The following is a 24770-nucleotide window of genomic DNA, read 5'->3' as shown; positions in this document are numbered from 1 at the left end:
TGCCTAGTAAAATTATAGAGGAAGTTATTCTAAGAGTAATTGGAAAACATTTTGGAGACAATGCAGTCACTGGGCACAGCCAGCATAGGTTCAGAAGGCAGAAATCCTGCTTTAACCAACTTTCTTTTCTTTTATGACAATGTCATCCACCCAGCTGACCAAAGAAAGCCAGTAGATGTGTGGGTTTGGATTTTAGCAGAGCTTTTGATACTGTCTGAAAGTATCCAGGATAAACTGTCCAGCACTCAGCTGAGCAAGTCCGTAATACACTGGGTGAGCAACTGGCTCACAGGCTGGGCTCAAAAGGGTTACAGAAAATGAGGTGATATCAGGTTAGTGGCCAGACACCAGTGCAAAGTTTGTAATGTTTTTATAAATTATCTGGATATGGGAATTAAATGGAAAGTGTGCCAATGATACTAAACAAGACTCCCTGCAGGGTAGAACGGAGCTACAGAGAGATCAGGACAGACTGAAGAGCTGGGCAATTGCCAACTGCATGAAAATATGCAAGAGCAAATACTCAATTTTCCACCTGGGATGGGGTAAACGTGGTTAGATTTATGCACTGGGTGATGAAAGGCTGGAGAAAAAGCCCTGCAGGAAGGGGTCTGGGAGTGTGGGTCGACAGAAAGTTGAACGTGAGTCAGCAGTGCCCTGGCAGCCAGGAGGGGTAACCCTGTCCTGGGGGCATCAGGGACAGCATCATCACCCGGGCAAGGGAGGGGATTGTCCACTCTGCTCTGCACTGGGGCAGCCTCATCTGAGTGCTGGGGGCAGTTTTGGGCACCACAATGTGAGAAAGGCATTAAACTATCAGAGACCATCCAGACAAAGGTGACCAAGATGGTGAAATATCTTGAGCACAAGAATTACAAGGAGCAGTTTGTGTCACTTGCCTTGTTCAGCTTGGAGAAAGGAAGGCTGAGGGGGAAATGCTGAGCAGTGATAAGGCACAAGCTGAGTCAGGGGAAGTTCAGACTGAACTTTAAGAAAAGGTTCTTTACTGAGAGGTTTGTCAGTAAAAACCAGCCTGAGAAAGTGGTCACAGCACCACAGCCTGACTCGCTCGCAGTGACCGTGCTGCGTTTTGAGCACAGGCACACTGTGCCATAGCTGACATTCAGTCACACACTGCCATGGCTGAGAGCATTAAGCCCAGCCTGGTTTTCTTATTCACATCCCGATATATCCTTGAGGTAGTGTCCTTTTGTCTGCAGAAACCTCCCTAAGAGGACATTGTCTGCCATAACGAGAGGTGGAGTCTGTATCTCTGCACTTCTGGCTGACACTAGGATACATAGATAATCCTGCCAGACCACAGGAATCCTAAGGCACCACTGTGGACACCCCCCAGAAAAAGAGGCTAGACAGCTCAAGCCAGATACCTGAAGAGAACCTCAAGTTTTGGGGTTTACAACCACCTCTGAACTAAGATTAGGAAATATTTTCTCTCTAACTCTTCTACAGTACAGTGTCGTGAGAATCTGGAGTTGCTCACAGCCTTTCCAAAGATATTTCAGGTACTGTCAGTAAGATGAATACAGCCTGAGATGTCCAAGAAGGGGAGATAATGGCAGGCTGCAGCCAAGTATTGGATACATGTATCAATCATCTGTAAATGAAGCAACAAGAGAACAACTTTAGTATCTGATTGGTAGGAAAATTATGTTTTAAAATTGAAGTAAGGTTTCTGGCACAGCAGAATTCTGAATCTCTGCAAGAGATGCTTCAGAAGCTGTCACTTTCTAATATTAGATACTAGTTAACTATGATTCCAGTCTAGTTTTAAATATTGTGGGGTTTTTTCACCTACTGAGAATGGTTTAACTTTCCCACCCATATATGTGCATGCAGCACAAAAAAGCCTTTGGTATTTGTGCTATTGCATTACTCTCTCTAAATTATTAGGACTCACTTGTATCACTTTATTAACTTAGTCCTCTGTTACAAATGAGGCTTTTTGAATGTGTGGGGTTTTTTTAGCTCTGAAGCACAGCTGCTTAGTTTCACCTCACAAGTCCATTTTCAGGAACTGGTACTCATTGCTGTTAATGCTGGAAGTTGCATTTGAGAAAAACATGACACACATGAGACCTCTTCAAGGTACATAAGCAGCCATGCAAGCTACTGATTGCTCCACTGACCTTAACAGGAACAGTCAAGAATACATTATGCACATACTTTAATCACCTTGCTCATTCAGGACTAAAAATCAAGAGGGAACATAGTAAAAACCTGTTAAAGACATTTGATTGAAATCACTGGAGCGGGGTGGTAGAAAGAGAGATGAAGATTTCACTTGTACTAAACAGCCAATCTGATGAGAATCTGTAAGGGACAAGGAGGCAAGATAAAGCTGGGGACTGGGGCTGTGGAACAAAAAGTTAGCACACTATCTCATGATAGTCCTCCTGGCATACAGAGGAATATATATGTGCTTTGCTTATTCCAGACCTATTTATGTGCCCAATGTTAAGATCTGTAATAGATTAATAAATAGATCAAAATATGATTAAGTAGATTAATATTCTTATTTTAAAAAAAGAAGTTGATGACTCTGAAGTCAGTAGCTGGTATCAGATGCATTTAGAAAAATCTACATTTGTCACACATTAGATCCTATTCCCTTTAGAGGACTGAATAACAGAACTCATTGTTCATTCTATTGTATCATGAGAACGTAGCTATTTAAAATGCTAATTCATTTAACCAGAGATTTTTTTTCAGTTCTTGGTGTATTTTTTCCTGTGTAGAATATTTCCCACAGCAACTTCATTTTTTTCCTGTGAAATAAGAATCACCCTTGAATCAGGCTCATTCCCTGAATAAGGCTCAGAACAGAAATGAATATTTTTGAATATTTTATACAATCAGCATTTGCAAAATGACTTGTACCTGCTCTAGGTATACAGAACTGTGACATGGAGACTCACAGCACCTCCACTGAATTCACTAGAGTTAGTTGAAAGACAATTGATTTGCCTCAGAATATAGGATTAAAATGATAAACTGTTCTAATTTCTAATGCAGAGTAACTTGCACAGCACATTCAAAATATTCTTAATGTACATCTATTTCTATATTAATTTAATAATTTAATATTGTATATTTGTGTTTCTACATTAATTTTAAAAATCTTTTTCTTAAAAATGAGATACCTGATATTGCAGGACACATTAACATATATCCTTTGGAAGAGGTTCATTCTGACTTTAATCTCCTGACCATTTTTAAACAGTTTCTGAGTGGAAAATATTTCTTTACTTAGCAGCTGGATACCCTCAATTTACACTACAGACTGCCAAAGGATTTGTAAGACCCATTAACTTTAACATCCACAGGTGTACCCATCCCATTTTATGGAGCTGCAAGCTGGATTCAAGTCAAACAAAGACTTGTAAACTTATGGGTAGGTTTATGGAAGAGTCTCAATGTTCTTTTCTGAAAATAGTAGGGTATTAGCATTTAACAGATTGGCTTTATAACTGTTTTAAAAAAAGATACAATCTAGGAACAAAGTGTTGGAAGGGGATTACTGGGTCACAGAGTTGACTCATTTTTCCCATTTGCAGGAACTCCAAAATACGACCCAGCCCATTCCCTTACCAAGATCCATACTAACATCCCTTAACAGTTTGCCCCATCTCCCTCTTCCCAGAAAGCTGTTTCATCATTCACTGCTGTGATAACCAAAAAAAATCTCCCAGCTGCCAGCCTAAATGTATTTACTGACATTTTATAGTGTTTGTTTTGTTTTGTTTTCCTGTGTTGGTATGAAATGTGTCGGGCAAGCGTGGCAGACAGGACTGATTGCAGCACTACATAACCTCAACTACTTTGGGAAGACCTCTGCTTACAACTTCTATTACCACTGTCATGTGGAAAAATAGCTGAAAATCAGTCTAAAATAGCTGAAAATTTATCTATCTACCCAAAGGATACAAGAGATATATATAATAATTAATGGTGTACAGTAGGTAACTGTAAGGTATAAACCAAGGACTAGTGTGAGATAGTGTCTTTCCAGATCTGAAACACAGGCAGTGAACTTTGGCCTAGAGGCTGAGAAATTTATGTACATTTGGAAGGCAAACAACTTGATCAGAGACTATCCAAATTTAGGGCTGGCTAATTAGTTGGCCAAATAACCTCAAATTGGTTGTGCAGGAGGCTGTGTTCAGCCACTGCAGGGAGTGAGGGGATGTGTGGAGGACTGAAGAAATAGTCAAGGGTTGTGGAGGTGGGTGTTGGTGAGGAGGAGGATGGGGACAATGATGGCTGCAGACTTATTTTGGGAGGAAACAGGACATGGGTATTTCAGTGGGGAAAAAGAGAAAAACTGGTTCAATGAGTGGCATAATTTTAAAGGATAGTTCAAGATAAACATTTCCAAAAGTAGTAATAAACGTGTTCATTGCCATGTGATAGTGACAGAAGCACTATAACTTATCCTATGAAATTTAAACAAAAAATGAAAACAGCATTTTAAAAATTACATTTGGATTCTTATTTTCAAAATGAAGCAAGCATTTTGTTTTGCTGTTAAAAAAGGTTAAAACCGTATAAGTAATGAAATGCACAAAAAGCCAGAGCTATTAAGTCAGAAAGGGCAGGGAAGGGATATAGGCTTTCATAACAGCAATAATTTCAGGAGGGAATACACATTCAGATACAGCAAAAGATAATTGAGATGCAAGGCTTTAGTCAAAAAGAAATGTTACAGAAAATACAAGAAGCAAAAATGCTGTAATGGAAGTTCTTGGTAAAGAGGAACTAAGTTTTGCTACAGATGAATCTTAATTTAAATAATTTAATTTCAACCCTGAGTTCTTCAGCTTTTAGACACCTCTCTATTTCCAAGTAGCCACTGCCTTGCCATGTAAAGACACAGGTATTAAGTTCTAATGGCCCAGTTTACGTTTTACCTGGGTTCAGAGAAAACTCTGGGAAAAAACCCAAAACACATGAAAATATCAAAAGTAATTAAAACAAAGCCACAATCCTTTCAAAGCACCCAAAACACCAGGACCTGGGGGAGTATTTGCAGGAAATGGTTTATAGTGTTGTCGTGGTTGGGGGGGAGGTGAATTCTTCCAGGGGGATGTGGGCAGTCCAATCAGTAATCAGCTTTTCTGCTGGCACTTAGGTTGGTCACTCGGAGGTTTGGACACGCCTCTGAGGACACAAAGAGTTAAAAGCAGGAGTCTGGGGGGCTCGGCCTCTTTTTCGATCCTGGTTTCAGCAGAGGGACGTGTCAGGCCTCCTTCCCCTGCCCGGCCACGAGGCTGGGTGGGGGAGGGGAAACACGTGGTCGGCTCAGGTAAGCCGGAGCCCCCGGGGGGGGGAGAAGAGAAGAGACAGGACTGGAACTGAGCTGCCCCGTCCAGGATGGAGGGGTGGAAAACTGTGGAAGTGCCTTCTGTGTGTGCTCACCCCCCTCCTCCCCCCCAAACTCCGGGAGAAGGTGCTCAGCCACGTGGGGGGTTGCCGAGCCTGGGAGTGCCTCCGCCTGCAGCACCCTGCTGGGAGATAGAAACTGTTAACCCTTGCTTGGCAGAAAGAAACTTTTCTTAGACATTGATTCTCATGACTGGTGGTTTTCGGAGAGAGGGAAGCGACCTGGGACCGAGGTGATAAAGCATGATTGGAAGGAACCCGATAGAAGAATGAGAGGAGTAGCCTTCTGAGCTGGACTTCTCTTACATAATGTCAGCCATGGACTGAACTTAAGTCTCTTTTTGAACATAAACTGCATTTTTGGGTGGATACAGCTGCCCTTGTTTTTGCTACAGTGACTGGCACTTGGAAGAGTGGAGCGAGCAGAGAAAAGAGGGGGAGGGTGAGGTGGCACCCTCTGCCCTCAGGGCAGACCTGCTCCTAGAACCCTGGCCCCTGGGTAAAAAGGAGAGAGCTTGGCATGCAGCATCCTTAAAAGAGCCCTGTATGCAGTTTTCAGCCTGTGGACAGCGGTGAGAGCGCTAGACATAAGAAAAAGAGAGAGTCACCCTGGCAGACCTCTCTGGGCGGTGCCACGGGTGACATGGGAACACATAAGAGGTAGACCCGTGTTTTCTGAGGAACAGTCTGTGGTGCGAGAGAGACTCCTCTCTCCCTTGCTGAATTGAAGATTAGTTTGTTTTTGAGTGGTGATTGTTTGATCTAAAACCCAAGGGCTAGTCTGTGAAGAGTGATGGGTGGGGAGGTAAAAACTGGGAGAAGAAATGTTCTAAGAAATTTTTATTTCTGTCTCTGTGTGTGTTTAAGAGTATCTCTGTCCCTGTTCTTATGTAATTAATAAAGTTTTAGTGGTTTTTTTTGTTTTCAAGGTTTAAGCCTGCTCTGCTCTGTTCCTGATCACATCCCACAGGAGTTGTTAGAGAAAAAAACATATATTCATGGGTGCACTAACATCTGGCCAGTGCTAACCCATGACAAGTGTGAAAGCTCTTCTCTCTTCACCCTTCTTTAGACATCAATCCCTGGAGAGAAAAACTTTTACCTGATACAGCATGGGCACCTTTCTAGTATAACTGCAACAAAGAAGAATGCCAAATACTCCCAAAAGCCAAGTCTCAAATCTTAAAACTCACAGAAAAGCAGCTGAATGATGCCAGCAGGTCAAATTGCTGGATGAAATGGTAAGTAATTCTTTGCAGTAGCAATCCCAGAACTATCACCCTATTTCTTAGACATGCCTTTGGGCCACCTGCTATGATGACAGGTGTCAGTCTGTGGCAGTGACATGCCATTGCTTTCACAGCTTCATCTGTCAGCTGAGGGCACTCAGAGGCATGGCAGGGTTCCAGGTACCCTGTGCCCTTGCAGAAATCAATCACAATATGTGTACATCAATCCTTTGGTCCACTTCAGACACTTCAGTTCTCTAGGTACCCTTCATTAGGAGTGAAGTCATTCTGCTGTTGACTGGGAATGTCACAAGAAAAAGAGGAGAGGCATTAAGGGGCTATTTTCGATTGCTTATATATTACACTGTGGGTTCATTAGTCTAACATTTATGTAAATTCTACTATATATATTAAAACATGTTGAATTTGGGTTCTTTAAATTGAGCACAACCCAGAACATAAAACGCTGTGCTTAGAGAATCAGGCCCAAATACATTCATTCTACTGCTCTCTGCAAATGCCCGTTTTTGTGCATAATAACTTCTTTTTCTTTTTCTTTTTCTTTTTCTTTTTCTTTTTCTTTTTCTTTTTCTTTTCCTTTTCCTTTTCCTTTTCCTTTTCCTTTTCCTTTTCCTTTTCCTTTTCCTTTTCCTTTTCCTTTTCCTTTTCTTTTTCTTTTCCTTTTCCTTTTTCTTTTCCTTTTCCTTTTCCTTTTCCTTTTCCTTTTCCTTTTCCTTTTCCTTTTCCTTTTCCTTTTCCTTTTCCTTTTCCTTTTCCTTTTCCTTTTCCTTTTCCTTTTCCTTTTCCTTTTCCTTTTCCTTTTCCTTTTCCTTTTCCTTTTCCTTTTCCTTTTCCTTTTCCTTTTCCTTTTCCTTTTCCTTTTCCTTTTCCTTTTCCTTTTCCTTTTCCTTTTCCTTTTCCTTTTCTTTTTCCTTCTCTTTTAAATGAACAGAAAACTGCATCTGTATAAATCACATTATTTTTTTGGAAGGGCATGGGTAAGAAACTCAAGACTGTCACAGAAGAGCTCTGGGTTCTGATTTGCTCTGTGGAGTTCAGGCCAGTTAACTGTGATACTGGTTGACTACAATTTCTATCCTAGTTTTTAGAGTGAATAAACATTTGCAGATCCTACTGACTCCAATTCCAGCACCTTTATAATTCAAATACTAGCTTCTTCATATATTCTGTAAAGCAGGTAGTCTTGGAAGATAACAATGGCACTCCTGTGAAAGGTCACAAGGATTCTTAAAATACACTTTTCTCCTTTGCATGCTGAAACTTTTTTTACCTTTCAGCCTGAATCTTTTTCAAGCCTGAAAACCATCACTTCCAGGCCTACAAAGAGAAGTTAGACCTTCTACTGAAACCTTCTCTGGAAACCTCTTGAAAAGAGATGCCTAAAATCACATTTCTTCACCTGACATGGCATGAGCATCACAGGATGACCTGCAGCTGTACCAGAGGTTTAGCTTCAGTCAGAATCTCTCCTGTCATGTCCAGCTAAAACCGTGGTGAGACACCTTAAATGTGTCACTGAGCCAGCCCCCAGGCCTGCTAATCCTGGCCTAAGGCCAGAGTAATTTGTCATTTACTGGAATAGCAATTCTACCTCCACAGGGAAAGCAAGGAAGTACAAGTAGTAGATTGAATAAAAACCACTGGGTGCATGAAGCTTTTCAAAACTTTCAAGAATTAGTCCTGAGTTAAAAGGACTGAGCACCACATGGATAAATAAAATGTGTACACGCACAGTGACACAAAAATGCATATATTTATTATGCATAAATGTTAAATATTCAGTATTCTGAGAAAATTACCTCTGCAGTAATCGGACTATTGCCACTAACACACATCTGATTTTTTCTTATGTTAAATAGGAACTCACACAATAACACAGGGTTGATCACTAGAAAACATAATTTTTGTTACGACAAAATATTATGTGTTTCTGTGTGATTTTCATAAGTCTTACCTAAATAGATGCAAAGAAATTTATCAGATCTGAAATTTGTTTCATAGACTGTACTTCTAAGATTTTTGTCTGTATCTTCATTCTGGTTTCATTTTCTTTTTGTCTATTGGTACAGCTATATCAAGGCAGTTCTTCTTGGGCTTTGGGTCTTTGTTTTATTTTACAAAACATTAGAGTGTTAATGTTTGAACCTAGGATTGGTTAAAGTGGAAAATTCAGAATTTATATTAATTGGCTTCTCTAACCTTCCTATTTCAATCTTGGATTTATGGGCTGTTTTTCACCTGTAAGACAGAAATATTCCACACCCAGCAACTAAATGTTTTTCATCCATGTGCAAGAGAAACTGCACTCCTTTCAGAATTAGGTCTCAGATGTGATGACTTAATCACGACATTCTCAGTTAGGGTATGTAACACAAGCTGAAGCCAAGATTTCAATGCCTGTTAGATATGCTTATCTTGTTTTTACTGGCATAACTTGTCTACATAATTATTTAAAATATCCTTCAAAGTTAGATTCTGAATTTACTCTTAACTTTAAGTCTACCCCTACATAGTTTTGGAAATAGCACTCAAATTATATTTACAATCAAAAGAGATGGAGCTTTGTTTGCTGTCTTCATCTCTGTATCCCTGGTTCAGTATCTATAGAGAAAATAACAGAAGAGGTTGTGAAGCTAAATTATGTTTGCAAGACACTTAGACACTACAAAAAGTCAAATGCCATATGAAGAAAATATAATTTTCTAACTTAATTGCACAATTTTAATTCTGTATAAACAAGGCCTGAGGACACACATAAATGTCAATGAAGAAGTCAAATACTAAATTGCTTTTCATTAAGTGAGCATCATCTGAGTTATGTATGAACAAGGATCCTATTTTCAAAATCTCATAAGTGTTTACATACTGTTATAATGCCTGGGAACAGGCAGTGTGATTACAATGGGATTACTCTCTCCAAGTTTTCCATAAAATCATATCCTCAGATTCAGTTCACAAAAGACTTGTCATTTTGTTTTGAGTTATTCTGTATCTCTTCTCCTTTCTCCTGCCTTCCCTAGATCCATGAAAACAGGACTTTTGCAACTCCTGCATGTGCTCCCTGCTGCTGCTTTCTTCCTCAAAAAGTTCAAATTCATTTGGCATGCAAGGAAAGCAGAAACACTTCTTTTTAATAGTATTTTTTAAACTTTGTGTAATGAGACATCTGAAATAGCTTCTTAGCCATGAACATGGCACAAAACAGAAATGAATATTCTCCTCTGAGAGCAGCAGCACTGGCACCACATGACTTTCCATGAGGTACACGAGATGTACATACTTGGTCATTATTAAAACATGGAACTTTACACAGAACATTCATGAAAGACGAGTCAGAATTATTCCTAGAGAAGCAAATGGCCTGATGTGTGTGCTGGGCAACAAGATTCAATCCAGATGCAGCTCTTGTGGTACAACAACTGACTCATTTTTATAATATATGGCCATAAAATGATGGATGTTGAAGATTTATAATGGAAAAATGTAGAAGCTGAAGGCTGGGATTATGGGATGGCATTGGCTGTACCTGCAGATGATCTGCAAGTGTTTATGGGCATGAAATTGATACCATGAAAAATACATGATTTAAACATTTCTGTTATATATAGTTAGGAACGATTCTCGGTTACAAAAAAAGAAGTGTTCTTATTTGGATGTCAGTTCCTAACAAGATGCATGGTTCTTTCTACTACTGTAAAGCTACCTACTAGTGTTTATTTCTCATACTGTTTTGAAATACAAAGTAAAACAAAAATACAAATAAATCTATGCAATCATATTGAGTTTGTCAAATCTCTGTAAGGATTTTGGTAAGCTGCAAGCAACCTATGATAAGGACAAGGAATTTCACAGTTTAACCACTCATTTAGGAATCAGTCATTTCCTCCTCATTCTGAATTTTCAAACTAAGTTGATTTTGTGCCCAGTAGATTCTGCATGGAAGTAAACAGCAAAAAACTGCCCCCTATCCACCCTTTTCAAGCCACAATTGAACAGATCTCAGGCATATGGAGCTGCAGGAATGAAAGGGAGGAATTTTTGGTGTAGAATGGTGTTATGAAGAATGAAGGACCACATGCAGAACAAAACAAGATCCGTTTTGGATATGGTTAATTTAATGAACTAGAGGGGCTTTCAGGGAACACCAAGGAAAAGGCAAAGCTTTACCTGAATCCTCCCATTGTCACTAAAGTTTTTGCATTGTGATATAGAAAGTTCCAACTTTTTTTTTTCAATTTTTCCATGGCAGCCAAGGGCTCTCAAGTCCTAAAAAAATCCAGAAAAATTAATAGAGAAAGGGAAAAAAATCTATTTTCCTACCTCTTGAGAAAAAAAGAAACTGAACAAAGGTAGTGTGGTGTGAAATACTTCCACCAGCAAAGGCAAAACACATTTACAGATCACCTCCAAAATTTGGGATTGAAGAACCTTTCACAATTTTTGTTTTGTTTTTGTTTTTGTTTTGTTTTTTCGGGGCGGGGGGGGGGGGGGGTGTGCGGAGGGGTTTGTTTGTTTGGGGTTTTTTTTGGAAGAACAAAATACTACTTCCTAAGACCAAATGTCTTAAAATTAGTGCCTTACCATTATGGGCTTTATGGCTACAGCTAAGGCACAAGACAACATTTGAAATGTTGCTGTCACACTGAACAGCCCCTGTATCCAAGACAATAAGGAGATGAAAACTTTGGTAAATTCCCATTTCAGGGCTGCAAAAGGATCTAAAGATGCTTGGTTATTTTTACTGTTTCTACACCAGGAAACTGTGCAATGTTCTGATCCTAAATGCTCTAATTTGAAGGAGAATTAAATGTCAATTTTGTAACATTCATTTTAATAATCACAGCAGAACACCTCTGTACTTCATATTGATAAAGTAAACTTTACTGGAAAAAAATTATCACTTTATTCCACATGGTTAATAAGTTATCAGCAATTAGACAGTGAACAGCACTGCCTAATTGTAGGCAGAGAGGAAGTATCATCCTGGAAAAAGAAGCACATGCAGATAGTGTCTGGAGCCCAGATGTGGACAGTGTAATGATAATACTGGAAGAGTGCGGCTGGAGTTCAAATTTTGCAGATTCCTGAAATCTCACAAGCTGAACAGATTAAAAAATGGAACAGTGAAAGAAGTTTCCAATCCTGACTGCATTTTTCTTAGCAGATGCAGTTATCTGGTAAAAGTTACTTTCAACAGCTTCGTGAAAATCCACAGATTTCAAATTTTTGTTGACTAGAGTACTCCTGTTCAAGACAATAAAATAGTTATGTGCTTAAACCTGAAATGGGTTCATGCCAGAACTTGAATTTCTTACAGCAGTCTGATGGTCTGATAGGTGTGATCTCAAGGACATAATTTCTTCTTGCATTTCTTTTTACTTAAAAGTGACACCACTTTAATGCACTTGCTAATGAAATGCTAAATATAATAAAGATTTTTTGCTGCATGACAATTAATGCTGCTATCACTTAAAAGTTAATTTATAATCATTTTATATGACCAGAGTGACATTTAATCACAGAAAAACTATTTTTATAAATGGAAATCAATGTCTACATTGTGGCATTTTGTTAACAATTACAGATTCAAGAAAAAGAGTGAAGACTTGAAAGACAAGGAATGTCATTGGGACATTCAGTAAAAAAAAAGCATGTCATTAGGACATTACATTAAAAAAAAAATGAAGCTTTCATGTTTCCAAAAAGAAACCTCTTCAAACAATCTCTATACAGGAAGCTTCATCTATATGAAATTTTTAACTATTATTTTTGTATCTAACATACATACGAAGGAGTCAATTATCACTAGTTTTATTAGACTTCCTAATAAATAATGTCAGGGATATTGACCTATTTCTGAAAAGTTTCATCTTCTATACTAAACCTCCTCCCATTTAGGGAAGATATGGTTGGAGTTATCATTTTGGAACTCCTGGAAACAGATGCTGGCAAAACAAATACTGTGCTACACATAGACTAGGATCACCCACTCACCCACTCTAGGATCATCTATTTCTCCTTTAGTGTCAATAAATGACTTCTGTATCTTGGATACATCTTCCATTGCTATGGAGAAAGGGAAGATTTTGTCCAGCATCTCTTCTATAGCATATTATCATTTCCATTTTGAAAACAATTTAAAAAGAAACTTCTTAATCCTCTGTAACAGCTGTTTTTTTTCAAGTAATTTTTACATTTTTGTTCTTTTTCAGTTGCTTTATATCATAAGGCCTACAGACATTTGCAGAACATAATTTATTATCATTTCATCATGGTTTCTGCAGGTGAGAACATGAGTATTGACTGTACCAGTTGGGTCTTCACTTGATAGAGACAAAAGCCATCAGAGGCTTTGACACACCAAAGAATAACTCTTCTTTATTTACAGTCTCATGCTGAAATTCTCTGCCTTTCTACTGCAGACTGCAATGAATGTGCTGTCTCTTGCTAACAATAACTGTGTGCTAGGGTATTTCCAACTTTTTCTGAGATTTCTGCTCACATATCTCTTTGCAACCTTCAAGGTCAGCATCTGTAATGTCTCTTTGTGTTCCAGAGATATTCAGATGCTACTTCCTGCTCATACTCCAAACCAAACAGATTGACTCCAAAGCGACTCCAGTCCTTGGACAGCTCTTAAGAGATGTCTCCCACCTCCTGTGTCTGAGCCATTTGCTCAGACAAATGAGTCAATTTGTCCTCTAAAATGCTCAGATTTCTGCACAGATTAGCTGCAGTCAGGCACCCAGTGTCATGGATTGGACACTAGAAGAGAAGAAGGCAATTCTTACCATCGAGATTCATTTTGCTATTAAAAATACATATATGTCAGAACAAAGTTCACATTTACACAGTAAAAACCTCCTGGAAAATATTATGGAAAACCTTATGCGAATGTAGCTGTACTGTACCTGAGCTAGTACAAAGGTGAATCAGATCTGTTTTCAGGAACTGTAGGGACATTTTTTTCTTGCAGTGTAGAAATCCTCCTGTATAGCGCATCCAATAAAATTTGATTTCTGTACCTAACACCATTTGTGGTTAGACCAGACCATAGCTTGCAAACTAAGATTGCCAATGTTTCTTGAGACAGTCCAGATGACAGGGATTCCATTGTAACAAAATATCCTGTAAAAATATCAATCCCGATTTTCAACATTGCTGAGCACTTTTAATTGCAGCTGATTTGCACTGGGACTCCAGGTGCTGGCACATCTGGCATTGATCACAGTGACTCTGTTTTAGTATTTCCTTTTTTAATGCAGCATTAAGTTTCTAAATCTCCAGACTAAATTCTCTCTTTCCCCATTCTCCTAAGCAAACTGGAATTAGGAGCCCACTTTAACTTTTTCTCTTCCCTGCCTTGGGAATGTGTGGGATTTGTTACATCCTTTCCCTTGGAAATTAAATGCAACTAATTCATTTGCAGTCTGTACCTGGTTATATCTATTAGACACAATGATGTCTTTTCCTTAACTCTTACAAGGCTATTCCCCAGTCCTACTGGCCTGATTTTCCAGCAGACCAAAAAGTGAAGCCAGGCTTAGATGCAAGTCACTGCAGATTCAGAATCCCACCAAGAGTGCTAAAAAATTCCTCTACATTATTGCAAAAAGTCAAAATGCCACTTTTGTTTGGGTGGACTTTTTACCCCCCACATTTAGAAACTTATTATTAAAATATTAGTAAATATTTATGTTGCAGTCTGACCTTCAGGAGCAGTCAGGATCTGAAGATCATTAACACATAAGAAATGGAAATGGAGCTAAGTGTTTATACATTCACAGAACCTCTGCTGTGGAGTACCTGGTGATTACAAAGCACCCTCAACTCCAAACAGTAACTACACACAAGCAGCAATTCAGCCAGAAGAGAGAATGGGGCCTTACATAAATACAACAGAAAATTTCATGCATGGCAGTCATTGCAGAAGAAAGTGGAGAAGCAGAGAAGGTTTCTCTGTGTACTTTGTGTATCCTTTTATCTTTGATTTTAGAAGCATTTCAGAGTTGTTCCCATTTTTAAAGTATTGTACCTATTTTTTATGTTTCAGGCTATTTTTTTCTTTCTCATTATTACACTGCATATAGCTCACCCCTCACATTAAGCTTGCATGAGCCTGTATCAGGGCATCTACTGTTTTTGTTTCTGGATGCTTTATGTAACTCAGGAATCAACTCAGCTTATTTTATTATTCTTTGCTGTATTTTTCTGTCTAAATTCTGCTAGACTAAAGGCATTTTCTTCAAATGTCCTGACACTTTGATACTTTTATACTCCTCTAATGTCCCAGGAATATGGGTGGTCCAGGCCATTGCATCAAGAGCCTGTGTTGGAATGAGGGGCAGCTGCAGGCTCTCAGGCTCACCCTGGAGCAGAGCTGCCAGAGCCTTGGCATGTGCACCAGGGGAGAAGGCAAGACATTTGAACAAACATGTGGAGAGTGTGAGAATAAAATCTGTGACCAGAACTGCCTCTCTAACTCATGCAAGCAGTTCCAGTGAGTCTGCTTTCATAAGAGAGACAGATTTTAGTCCTAAGTGTTAATGTTACCATCTCTGTAATAGAAGCTCAGACCCCTTGCATATATTGTAAATGATTTTACAATGATATCTGATATTTTTGTAATGTTATCTCTACATTCATGGTCACATTCACCATATTCACAATTTAAAACACTATAGTCCCTGCTATACAAGGAGTTTAGACGAGCAAAACATGAAGCAAAACAATGAGGGATGGAAGGATAGCTAGAAAAAAGGGAATTTTTCTCAAAGATTTTAAACAATTTTTTTTTTCAAAGAACTCAACATCTTTGCTCTGTCATTGCATTGTTGCTTTTTTTAAAGAAATGTCTCAAACTTGCAAATCTTTTAATTTCTAAGATTCTTTTAAGTTTTCTACAATTTTAACAAACTAATCTTGAGTACCACAAGAATGGCAAAACCAGATGTCCTTCTACTATCAAAAAATATTACTGAGACTTAAAAAGCATGTGTTGTTTTAAAAAAATCCATTTTGAATAAAGAAGGAAATGTTTTCTGAAATCTAAAATATTTCAGCATGAAAAAAATATTTAAAATGTAATTGTGTGGGGTTTTAGTTTAATGTTATGTATTTTCTGTGAGTAAGAGCAATATAGTCAAAGCCCTAATGAGAAAAGTACAGAAACTTTCTTATGCCACCAGTTCCTCATATGCTTGATGTTCACTTCCTTTCCATTACATATCTGGTTTTGTTAATGAATGATGTTATTTAGGAAGACACTTAAGCACACATGCAACTTAAACATGACATGAATTAATTCCCTTTTTCTAGCTAGTGTTCACGAGTTTCCCTAAGCATGTTTTTTCATGCAAAATGTACAACTTTATTTGCAATATCAAAATCTGAACATATACAGTGATTACTTTCATTCAATTTCCATTTTTCAGTTGAGAAGTAGGCTCAGGATAAGTATAATAAACTTCTCCAAACATTAGACTTTTAATGTCTATATTTGAAGAAGAAACAGAAGAGAAAGGCACCAACATTGTGGGAAAAACTTCATTTTCATTAAGTCAGGCAAAAATATATAAGAAAACATGGCTCTACTGTATCTTTTCTCCACTATGTTTCCCTTAAGTATGTGTCATCCTTATTGCAAGAAATTCTGCTTTGCTTTGAAGGGTGGAATGAATTTGCTGTCATTTGCAAAAACAGAAAGGAAAATTCTCTAGTGTAGTGCAAATCTAAGTTGCACCTTTTAAGCTTTAAACACTAAAGATCAAGACAGGGAAAGCAAGAGAGATCCATTGCACAGACTGCAGGAAAGCACACGAGCTTTACAACAATTCTTTAATTAACACAGCATATGGGTGTTGATTGCTACACATGAAACACTGTGCTCTCTGTTGCATTTTTAAACCAATATTTAGAAAGCCTAAGTAGAAAGAGATTGTAGTATGACTTCCTCTATATGCTAATAAAATGTATAATATAAAGTCAAAGCATACAAATAGTAGCTTGTTACAGAGCAGTCTGATAGGTTTCCTTTTTTCAAGTAATGTTTTAAGTTGAGGAAATGTATTTAATATTTAATGCATTTGTTTTATATGTGCATGAATTTTACATGCCTGAATACAGCAAACGGCTAAAACCAGAGATTCTTTCCTAGTACAGCACTCAGAAATTACAGAAATTAAAATGGTCAATTTATCTGTCTTGTGGGAAAGAGAAAACTGCAAGCCTTAGCAACGCAGTGTAAGCAAAATAAGCTTGGCTTGTTGCCGAGGTCAAGGGTTCTGCTATGTGAATACTAAGAGTAAGAAGAAACATAGCATTTTAAAATACTGGCTGTGGCAGACAAAGAGAAAGAAAGCATTTTTTGTAATGTTGTGGGACTAAATTCAAGGCAGCGTACATTTCATTCAGATATAATTTTTTGTTATTTTAAATGAGCACATTAAGTGAAATCTTCTTGGATTCCCTAACCCTTTTGATTTAGCTAAAGTTTTTTATTTCTTTCTTGCCTCCATAAAAGATACAGTTATTTTTTTTTCACATTTTAATTTATTCTGCACAAACTTTGTGTTAGAGCCAAATAATGAGGTTCTGAGTCAGAATTGTGTTTGGACAGTGACTGAATGAATAGTGTCTATGGAAAGTTTCCTTGACAAGGATTCTCTTAGATTTCTGTGTTCAGTGCAACGAATTTGTCCCAAAAGTAAAAGAAACAGCTTTCATAAGGCAGGACCTGCCAATGTTAAACCTGATTCCCCTCAGTGCTTTTTGCAATTGTTTTCTAGACCATAATGCAGAGCAGTGCCTCTGTTGGAGTTAACACCCAGCTCTCTCAGCTTAGCTCCTGAAGAACCTTGGACAAGTGGCCTTACACTGACCACCCACTCTCCATCACTGACCCTAAAAGAGAAATGTAGGCAATTTTTATAATCACTACTTTGCCTAATCCATGCAAGTCAATACGCAATTTGCATTCAGCAGCCAGCACTGAAGATAACCAAAAATTAATGATGGTATTTTTAAACTAGACCTTTAAATCCCCAAAAGAGTCAGAATAATTAATAGCTTAATTAGAAAGATGATGCTCTTTGGAATGGCTGAAAATGGAGCTTTCTTGAAAAAAGTGTGTTGGAGATAATGAGAACTTCCATCAGTTCCAGCACTCTGAAATGACCACCATTCCAAAAGCCAGAGCTTGGAAAACAAATCTAGAAAGGACGTGTTTAAACATTTCAGAGTAATATTTGTACTAATATATTTTTTTTTTAATTTAAGGAACTGAAATAATTTTAAGGAAAAATGATCTTCTAGCACAGCAGCAGCAAAAGTCATCAGCAGTGTTTGTGTGCTGTAGCTTTTCTGTACCCTGCATGAAGAGTTAACCCGAGTCCTTCCTCAGTAAATCACTTAATCAATTGCATATCTTGCACATGGCTAACTTATACACAGAGGCTATAAAAATGAAGCAGATAGAAAAGCTTTCAGCCAAGTTGACAGATTTGGAGACCTGACCACAGCTTGGGTGTTTCAATACAGTTCATATCTCTGGTATGTTCAACATTACTGTACAATTAGCTTTTCAATGCATTCCCAGTATTTCTTTTGTGTTCCCTGATGAATAAAAATTTAATCCCAGAATTCTGTAGGACAGAATCATATTTTGGCTTGTGCAGTTTGTTGCAGCACAGAGAATCACTGCAAATCCCAAAGTCCCAGCCCTAGTAATAAACTGATAACCTGAACAGGGCCTCATTGTGTGACCACAAGCTACAGGAGAAGCTAGAATTCATAAAGCCACCCTGCAATAATTCAACTACTGTGGCAGTTTGGGTGTTATTTCACAGTGCAGTTGTTTTTCATTCAAGAGGACAGATAAATTTAAGAAATGCAACTTCAGAATAACTAACTTTCATAAAGTCCATAAGGAATCTGAGCCTGGCAACAAAGTCAACTGAATTTAAAAAGTAAATTTTCTGTAACCACACTGAGTTTGAGGTCTGAAAAGGCCACAATATAACTTCTTAAATAATCAAGACATGAATACACAGCTGATCAACTGTGTGACAACACAGGCCATATACTGCTTTATGATACATGAGGACAAGAATGGCATCATTCCTAAACTGGAATACTGTGCCAGGGAGATGAACCACTACACTGCCTGTGTCCATTTTCAGACATGTGTTTACTCTCATCTCTTGATTCTAAAAATCATGATCAATCATTTTCTTTCTTCTGTTTTCACATGAACTCATTTCCTATAATTTGACAATTCTGATTTGGTAGGTTCGAAATCCCCATTCCCCTGTGCTGCTGAGGGAAGGAGGCAGAGAATTCAAGGGTGAAGCTGAGCCCAGGAAGAAGGAAGGGCTGGGGTGGAAGTGTTTTAGGATTGGCTTTATTTCTCATTACCTGGCTCTGATTTGATTGGCAATAAATTAATTTTTTCCCCCAGGTCATGTCTGGCTAACCTGTGATGGTAATGACTGATCTCTCCCCATCCTTATCTTGACCCACAAACTCCTTGCTGTATTTTCTTTGTTCTGTCCACTAAAGTGGTAGAGCAGCTTTGGTGGGTACCTGGAGCCCAGGGTCAACCCACCACCTGACTTTAGATGTGTTAAAATCTGTAACTTTGCTAATGCTAAAAGTTTAAAAGTGTCTGGAAAAGCAATAAAATAAGCTCAGATTTCTACAATACCTTTACTCGTGCTTAAAAAGTTTTGTTAGGATAACTCAGCCATTCTTTAGCAGTAGAAGCAGTAGACACGTGCAAACACACCCACAGCCCATGATTTGGCTGACAGACTGGAAAACCCAGCCTGCTAAATGTTAAACCAGAAAATGCAGGCAGCTGTCCCACCTGCCCAGCTAACCTACCAACAGGATAAAGTGCTATTGCTCCAGCACTTTTCAGTGCTCCTAAAGACAATATTAAAAGATTTTCATATGCCAACAGGCACAAAAAAAGCTTTTGTTACACTTTAAAGCAGAATCCCTAAAACTTCTCCTAGTGTCAGAAACTTTAGGATCAACAGCAATTCCAACTCCTTTGTATTATTTTATAGGTCTTTGAATTTTGAAATGTTTGTAAGGTTTGCCTTCCCTGTTCTCTCTCATCCTTGACTCTATCACTGTGTCACAAAACAGGGATCAAATATGCAGCTTTGGAACTCCTTCCATTTGTCTTTGTTTCTATTGATACATGATGCATGAAGTGGAAAACCAGTCTTCACAGAAAATATATTCTTCCTCTATACCATACATTACAATGTTTTCTTGCTAATTGTAAAAAATTGGCAATTTTATTTATATCTTAGTATTAGGCAGTAATAAAGTATTACTTCAATGTTCAGAAAATTAAATAATATCCAAGTTTCAAGAGAATTGTGACAATGGAATTATCTTTGGTTATCGTATTCTTATTCATATCCACATTCCAGCACTATAATATACCATAGCTATTAAGTGAAACTACATCTACAGGGTTTTTTTCCCTTGAGCTGGAGTAATGATGAATGGTTTTTTGAAAACGTGATATATATGTATAAAATATTTTTCAAAATATTAAGCTATCTATATTTACGTTCTAAGAATTTGTTTTTAAAACTGAAAGATGTGTTTACAGGACTTATCAAAAGTAAAATTAACTTTAGAACAATCCTTTGCAATGGTTACAGAAACCTGACATGATCTAGTACCTTGTGTAGTCTGCAATATTCAGTCAAGAAATGCTCCAGTGGTGAAATCATCTTAGCAGCATCCTCTGTAGTCTTCTGGCAATCAGCCACATGAATGTGCATGATGTACGGGCAGCATTTACTCATCAACTTGAAACTTAAGTCAGTATTTTTGTCATTCCCTGTTGAAATATTTAAGATGCAAGTTACACATCTGACACACATTAAGAGCATGATCCAAATACCCACTGAGATCAGCAGAAAGATTTATTTCAAATTATCTGAAGGAATTGTAAAAGTACAAAATCAGTAGTGGAATGCTGTTCCCATATATTATAGTTGCTTTACCACAGAAAGAAATGAACCATTCTCATTTATAAACTGGAAGACTCTGATTGAAGCATACCAAAGAAAAAAGAAGACAAGACACCTGAAGTTTTCTGATAGTGGCTACAAGTGAGCAAGATTTATAAGATAATTTGACAATAGTTGTAAAAAATTTCTTTCGGTTAGAACTTCTCCTCTTGAATTGATTCTTACTTCATTTGAGAGGATAACTCATTTTCAACATCATAAAGTTTCTCAAGAAGTACAGTTATTTTCAGTTTCTAACTAACTTAAATACATCTGTCTGTCAAAGTTAACATTTTGCTGATTAGCAAATCTTGAATCCCATTGCAGCCATTGGCAGTATTTCTGAAGACTCAGCTCAAATTTACACAAAAATTTAAATGTTTATGTCTCAGCAAGCCTAACAAAAACAGTACAGGGAAACCTTGAGATCTTTTCATTTCTTTAGCATCTTACCATAGGCAACTAGATGCTCTCTACAACAAGAAACGCATTAATCTTGCTAAAAGAAAAAGAGATCCATGAGGTATACATATTATACTGAAATTTGAACCACATAATCCAAAGGATCTGCTAAAAAATGTATCCTCTAATCACGCAAGAGTCAGGTTCAACATTTTCTACAGCAGACACCATTTATGGAAGTGGCAGTGAATGTTACTGTCTCATTATTCTACCTTTGTTTTCCCAACCTTATGATTAATTCACCTATGGTAGATGTTGAAATTCAGTTTGAAGCAAGTTCTGAATGTAATAAAATATCTTCATTGTTTCTTTCCAGATCCACAGTAAAATATGTGCTAGATTAGAGGGGGTACTAGGAAAGGTCTTCTGCAGTCACAATAATACCAAGCTCTTCTACAGAACCTTTCCTGCAGGACCACAACAACTCTGCATACTCCAAAAGTGCAATATTCAATGAAATTACAAATGGACTGATGGATCTGTCAATTCAGTTTATTCCTTTTATCACTCCAGGGAGACAATTCTTTAACTGCTTAAATTCAATAGATGTCAGCTCACTCTTGGGCACATGAAATGTTTCTTTTGATGTATAAATGCTGTGTAAATGACAGTTTCTTTTTAGCTTCTACAGGAAACATAGATGTGAACAATTCCTCCCCATGAAGTAGTTCCCCTGTTAGTTGCATGTAGAGATCTTACTGTTTTCCAGGGGTTTGAAGTTGTGCAATACAAAAGTTGATCTTTGAACTTGGGGATCTTAAAGGCCTTTTCCTTAATGGTTATGTGGTTCTATATAACCCTGTACAGCTCAGACTAGACCCCCAGGAATTCATTTGCAAAACGTCCACAGAAAAACAGTAGTCTGACATGTCCTCCTGGGTACCAAATAAGGCCTGTGGAGAGAAGAATCCAAAGAAGGAATCTTGTAATATAAATGTACTGGGAGGGATTTTTGCTGTGCCCCACCTCTCCAGCTGCTGCAGAAGCCTGATGTGCTTAGTGACCTTGCCTAAGGGGAGCAGCAGGGTAAGGAACAGCCTTTGCTTAGGGTATAAATGTTGTCTGACAGTGGACAACACCAGCAGACAGGAGATGGTCACAGAAAAGCAAGCCAGAAACTGAGCAGCAGCTGCTGACCCATCACACCTCAGTATGGTAACAGTGCACCAGGAGATGCTCCCAGTCCTTGCACTTCTGTCTCCAGCATTTGTAGCACATGAGTGGCCCCCACTACTAATCAGTGGAAACTAGAATCAAGCATGCTTTACTTCTATCTTACATTGAGTGAGGAGATTCACACCTTGGGTTTCTGGTTCTTCTTTCTGAAAATTTAATGGTTGGGTTCTTTTTGCACGTGAGATGTTTTTTAATAGAGTAACTGACTTTAAGTTATAGTCAAGGCAGACTGTCTTTTCTTTTCTGGCATAATGCCTCATCTTTTAACTTATGCCCAGGTTGGCTTATTCCTTCTTTTCAGGCTGAAGTGGCCTTTTAAACAGATTTTTTGTCAATCGTTTTAAATACTTTGATGTTAAATGTCTTTTCTTTAAGGACTGTGGCACTCTTTGCACATTTTCCCTTGTGCAGAGGGATGCCAGCCCTAGAGGGAAACTGGCTTAATGTCTGTCAAATGTATTCTTCTACTTAAAGTGTTTGTGCAGATCTCACAGACAGACAGACAATATGGTGTGGCTCATAACACTGGCACTTTTAGCACTGTTGATGCAAATAATCTGGTGTGTTTTGAGCTCAGGACAAGTGTAGCATATTTGTTTTTCTACAGTGGGTCTAGAACAGCCTGCAAAACGACAGAATGAAAACCCTACCACAAAAATAAGTGGAGGAAATATTTTACTGCTAATGCAGGATATAAATCCCATCAAGTCCCATCCCTCTGACAGCTGGCTGTGTTCAAGGTGGGGTCGATATGGTGCAGCTGTGTTGCCCTGGATCAGGCTTCTCCAGGAACAGCTAGACTCTAAGAGGCAGATGAAGAAGGAAAAAGAGCAGAATCTTGTGAGGCTGCAGGGGAGGTGGCAGAGAGGGATTATGGAGAAAGAGCCATCTCATACCCACAAGCTGAGCAGGGCATGTAGAGCCTGTTGGTGCACTCCAGGCTCTCACACCACATCCATCTGAGACATGTCTGTGGGACAAAAGGACACTGTGACTTTGGGAATGTGGCAATGTGAGCAATACATCAGTGAGGATCTGCAGATAGTACTGCAGACCTCACCATCAGCATGGATGGGTTGGATTTGCCCACCCCAAGTGATTGTAAAACAACCAGGTGCAGTGTAGGGCTACTATGACAAAGACAATCAATCCTCTTTTCTACTGGTGGTGATCATCAGAAGATAAATGTCAGCAGGGAAAGATACGTGCTAGTTCTCAGGACAGAATATGAAATTCAGTTGTCCAGATTCTAGTTTTGTACTCACTATTGGTGTTTGCAATGTGACATAATCCTGTCTTGTTTCCTCACCCCAAAACCTTCAGTATGTATGAAAGGGAGTAGCTAAATGGTGACTATCACACAAGTAGCTGCCTGAGGGATGTGCTGGGAAATCCATACTTCCTGCAGGTCAAGAAGCACCAATTGCTTTAACATGGCATGACCAAGTCATTCCAGCAAGAATTTACTCTGCAACAGGCCTCTTGCTCGTTGGCTCTCAAGCAGCACAACAACAGAAAAATATGAATTCTGGGATCTCTACAGCAAAGAGCAACAAAGGTCCCAAGACAGGTCTGAATCACCTCTGGAGACCTTCCCACTCTCTAATTGCTATACAGATATATTAAATTAATTTTCTAGGCACTACCTTGTCTTAGATGCCTAAAATCAAGTGAAATTCCCATCCTCAAAAGGAGAGATTGTAGGTAGCATGTAATTAGCTCAAACTCAGCAATCCTGACAGAAATAGCATGCCTTTTTCTGGAATTCAGTGAGGATTGCATAATGTTAAATGCAGTCTAAAGGATTTTTAATCTCTATCTGGAAAACCTCTGTTTGCTTAACATAAACATTTGATACTACAAATAGCAGAAATCTAGTGTTTTCCTCCAGTGCAAGCCAAACCAAATTATACAGAAGCAGTTAATAATAATACCCCTGCACAGATTGTTTCTAATTTCTTTTTCACTTGAACTGGTTTTTAACTTGAAACTGGAAAATGGATCTCAGGCATCAGGTTGAAAAAGTTCCAGTGTGAAATATGCATTCAGATAAGATAAAATTAATCAACATTTTGATCTTCCTGCAATTGTATATATTCCTCTTATTTTCCTTTATTTCTAAAACAGTAAAATCTTAAATTTATTTTCTAAGGCCCCTATGGATTCTCTATGAAACTTCGGGCACTCTCAAAGATAAGATATAAAATAGGAAAATTCTTCCACATTTTAGTAAAATAATTGCTTTCTCCACTCACCTGGAAGTTCAATGTTTAATTGATTGCCTCAAGAGTGATCAACTTGGCCTGAGAATCAATGTTAGGATACATATGGAGTTTAATACTTTATTCTTTGCCCCAGATGAGTAAAATCCCACTTAAACCTCATCTTTCAAACCAGTTGTGAGGGAGATTATTTTGAAGGTTATTGAATCTTAAATCCTACAAAA

General features: G+C 38.2%; 1 protein-coding gene across 1 annotated transcript in view; it reads right to left on the bottom strand.

The window, feature by feature from the left end:
- The window catches only part of FBXL13 (F-box and leucine rich repeat protein 13), a 63744-nt gene that overhangs the window by 6312 nt on the left and 32662 nt on the right, over window positions 1–24770 (bottom strand). The window contains 6 exon segments of the mRNA XM_063395009.1: window positions 1461–1525; window positions 1528–1615; window positions 6699–6842; window positions 10818–10916; window positions 20354–20514; window positions 20958–21035. Of these exon segments, the coding sequence (XP_063251079.1) occupies window positions 1461–1525; window positions 1528–1615; window positions 6699–6842; window positions 10818–10916; window positions 20354–20514; window positions 20958–21035 (635 nt within the window).

The sequence above is a fragment of the Prinia subflava genome, chromosome 4, assembly GCF_021018805.1.
Source record: "Prinia subflava isolate CZ2003 ecotype Zambia chromosome 4, Cam_Psub_1.2, whole genome shotgun sequence".
NCBI lineage: Eukaryota > Metazoa > Chordata > Aves > Passeriformes > Cisticolidae > Prinia > Prinia subflava.
Note: the sequence above shows the minus strand (reverse complement) of the source record. Positions and strands in the feature narration are given on the sequence as shown.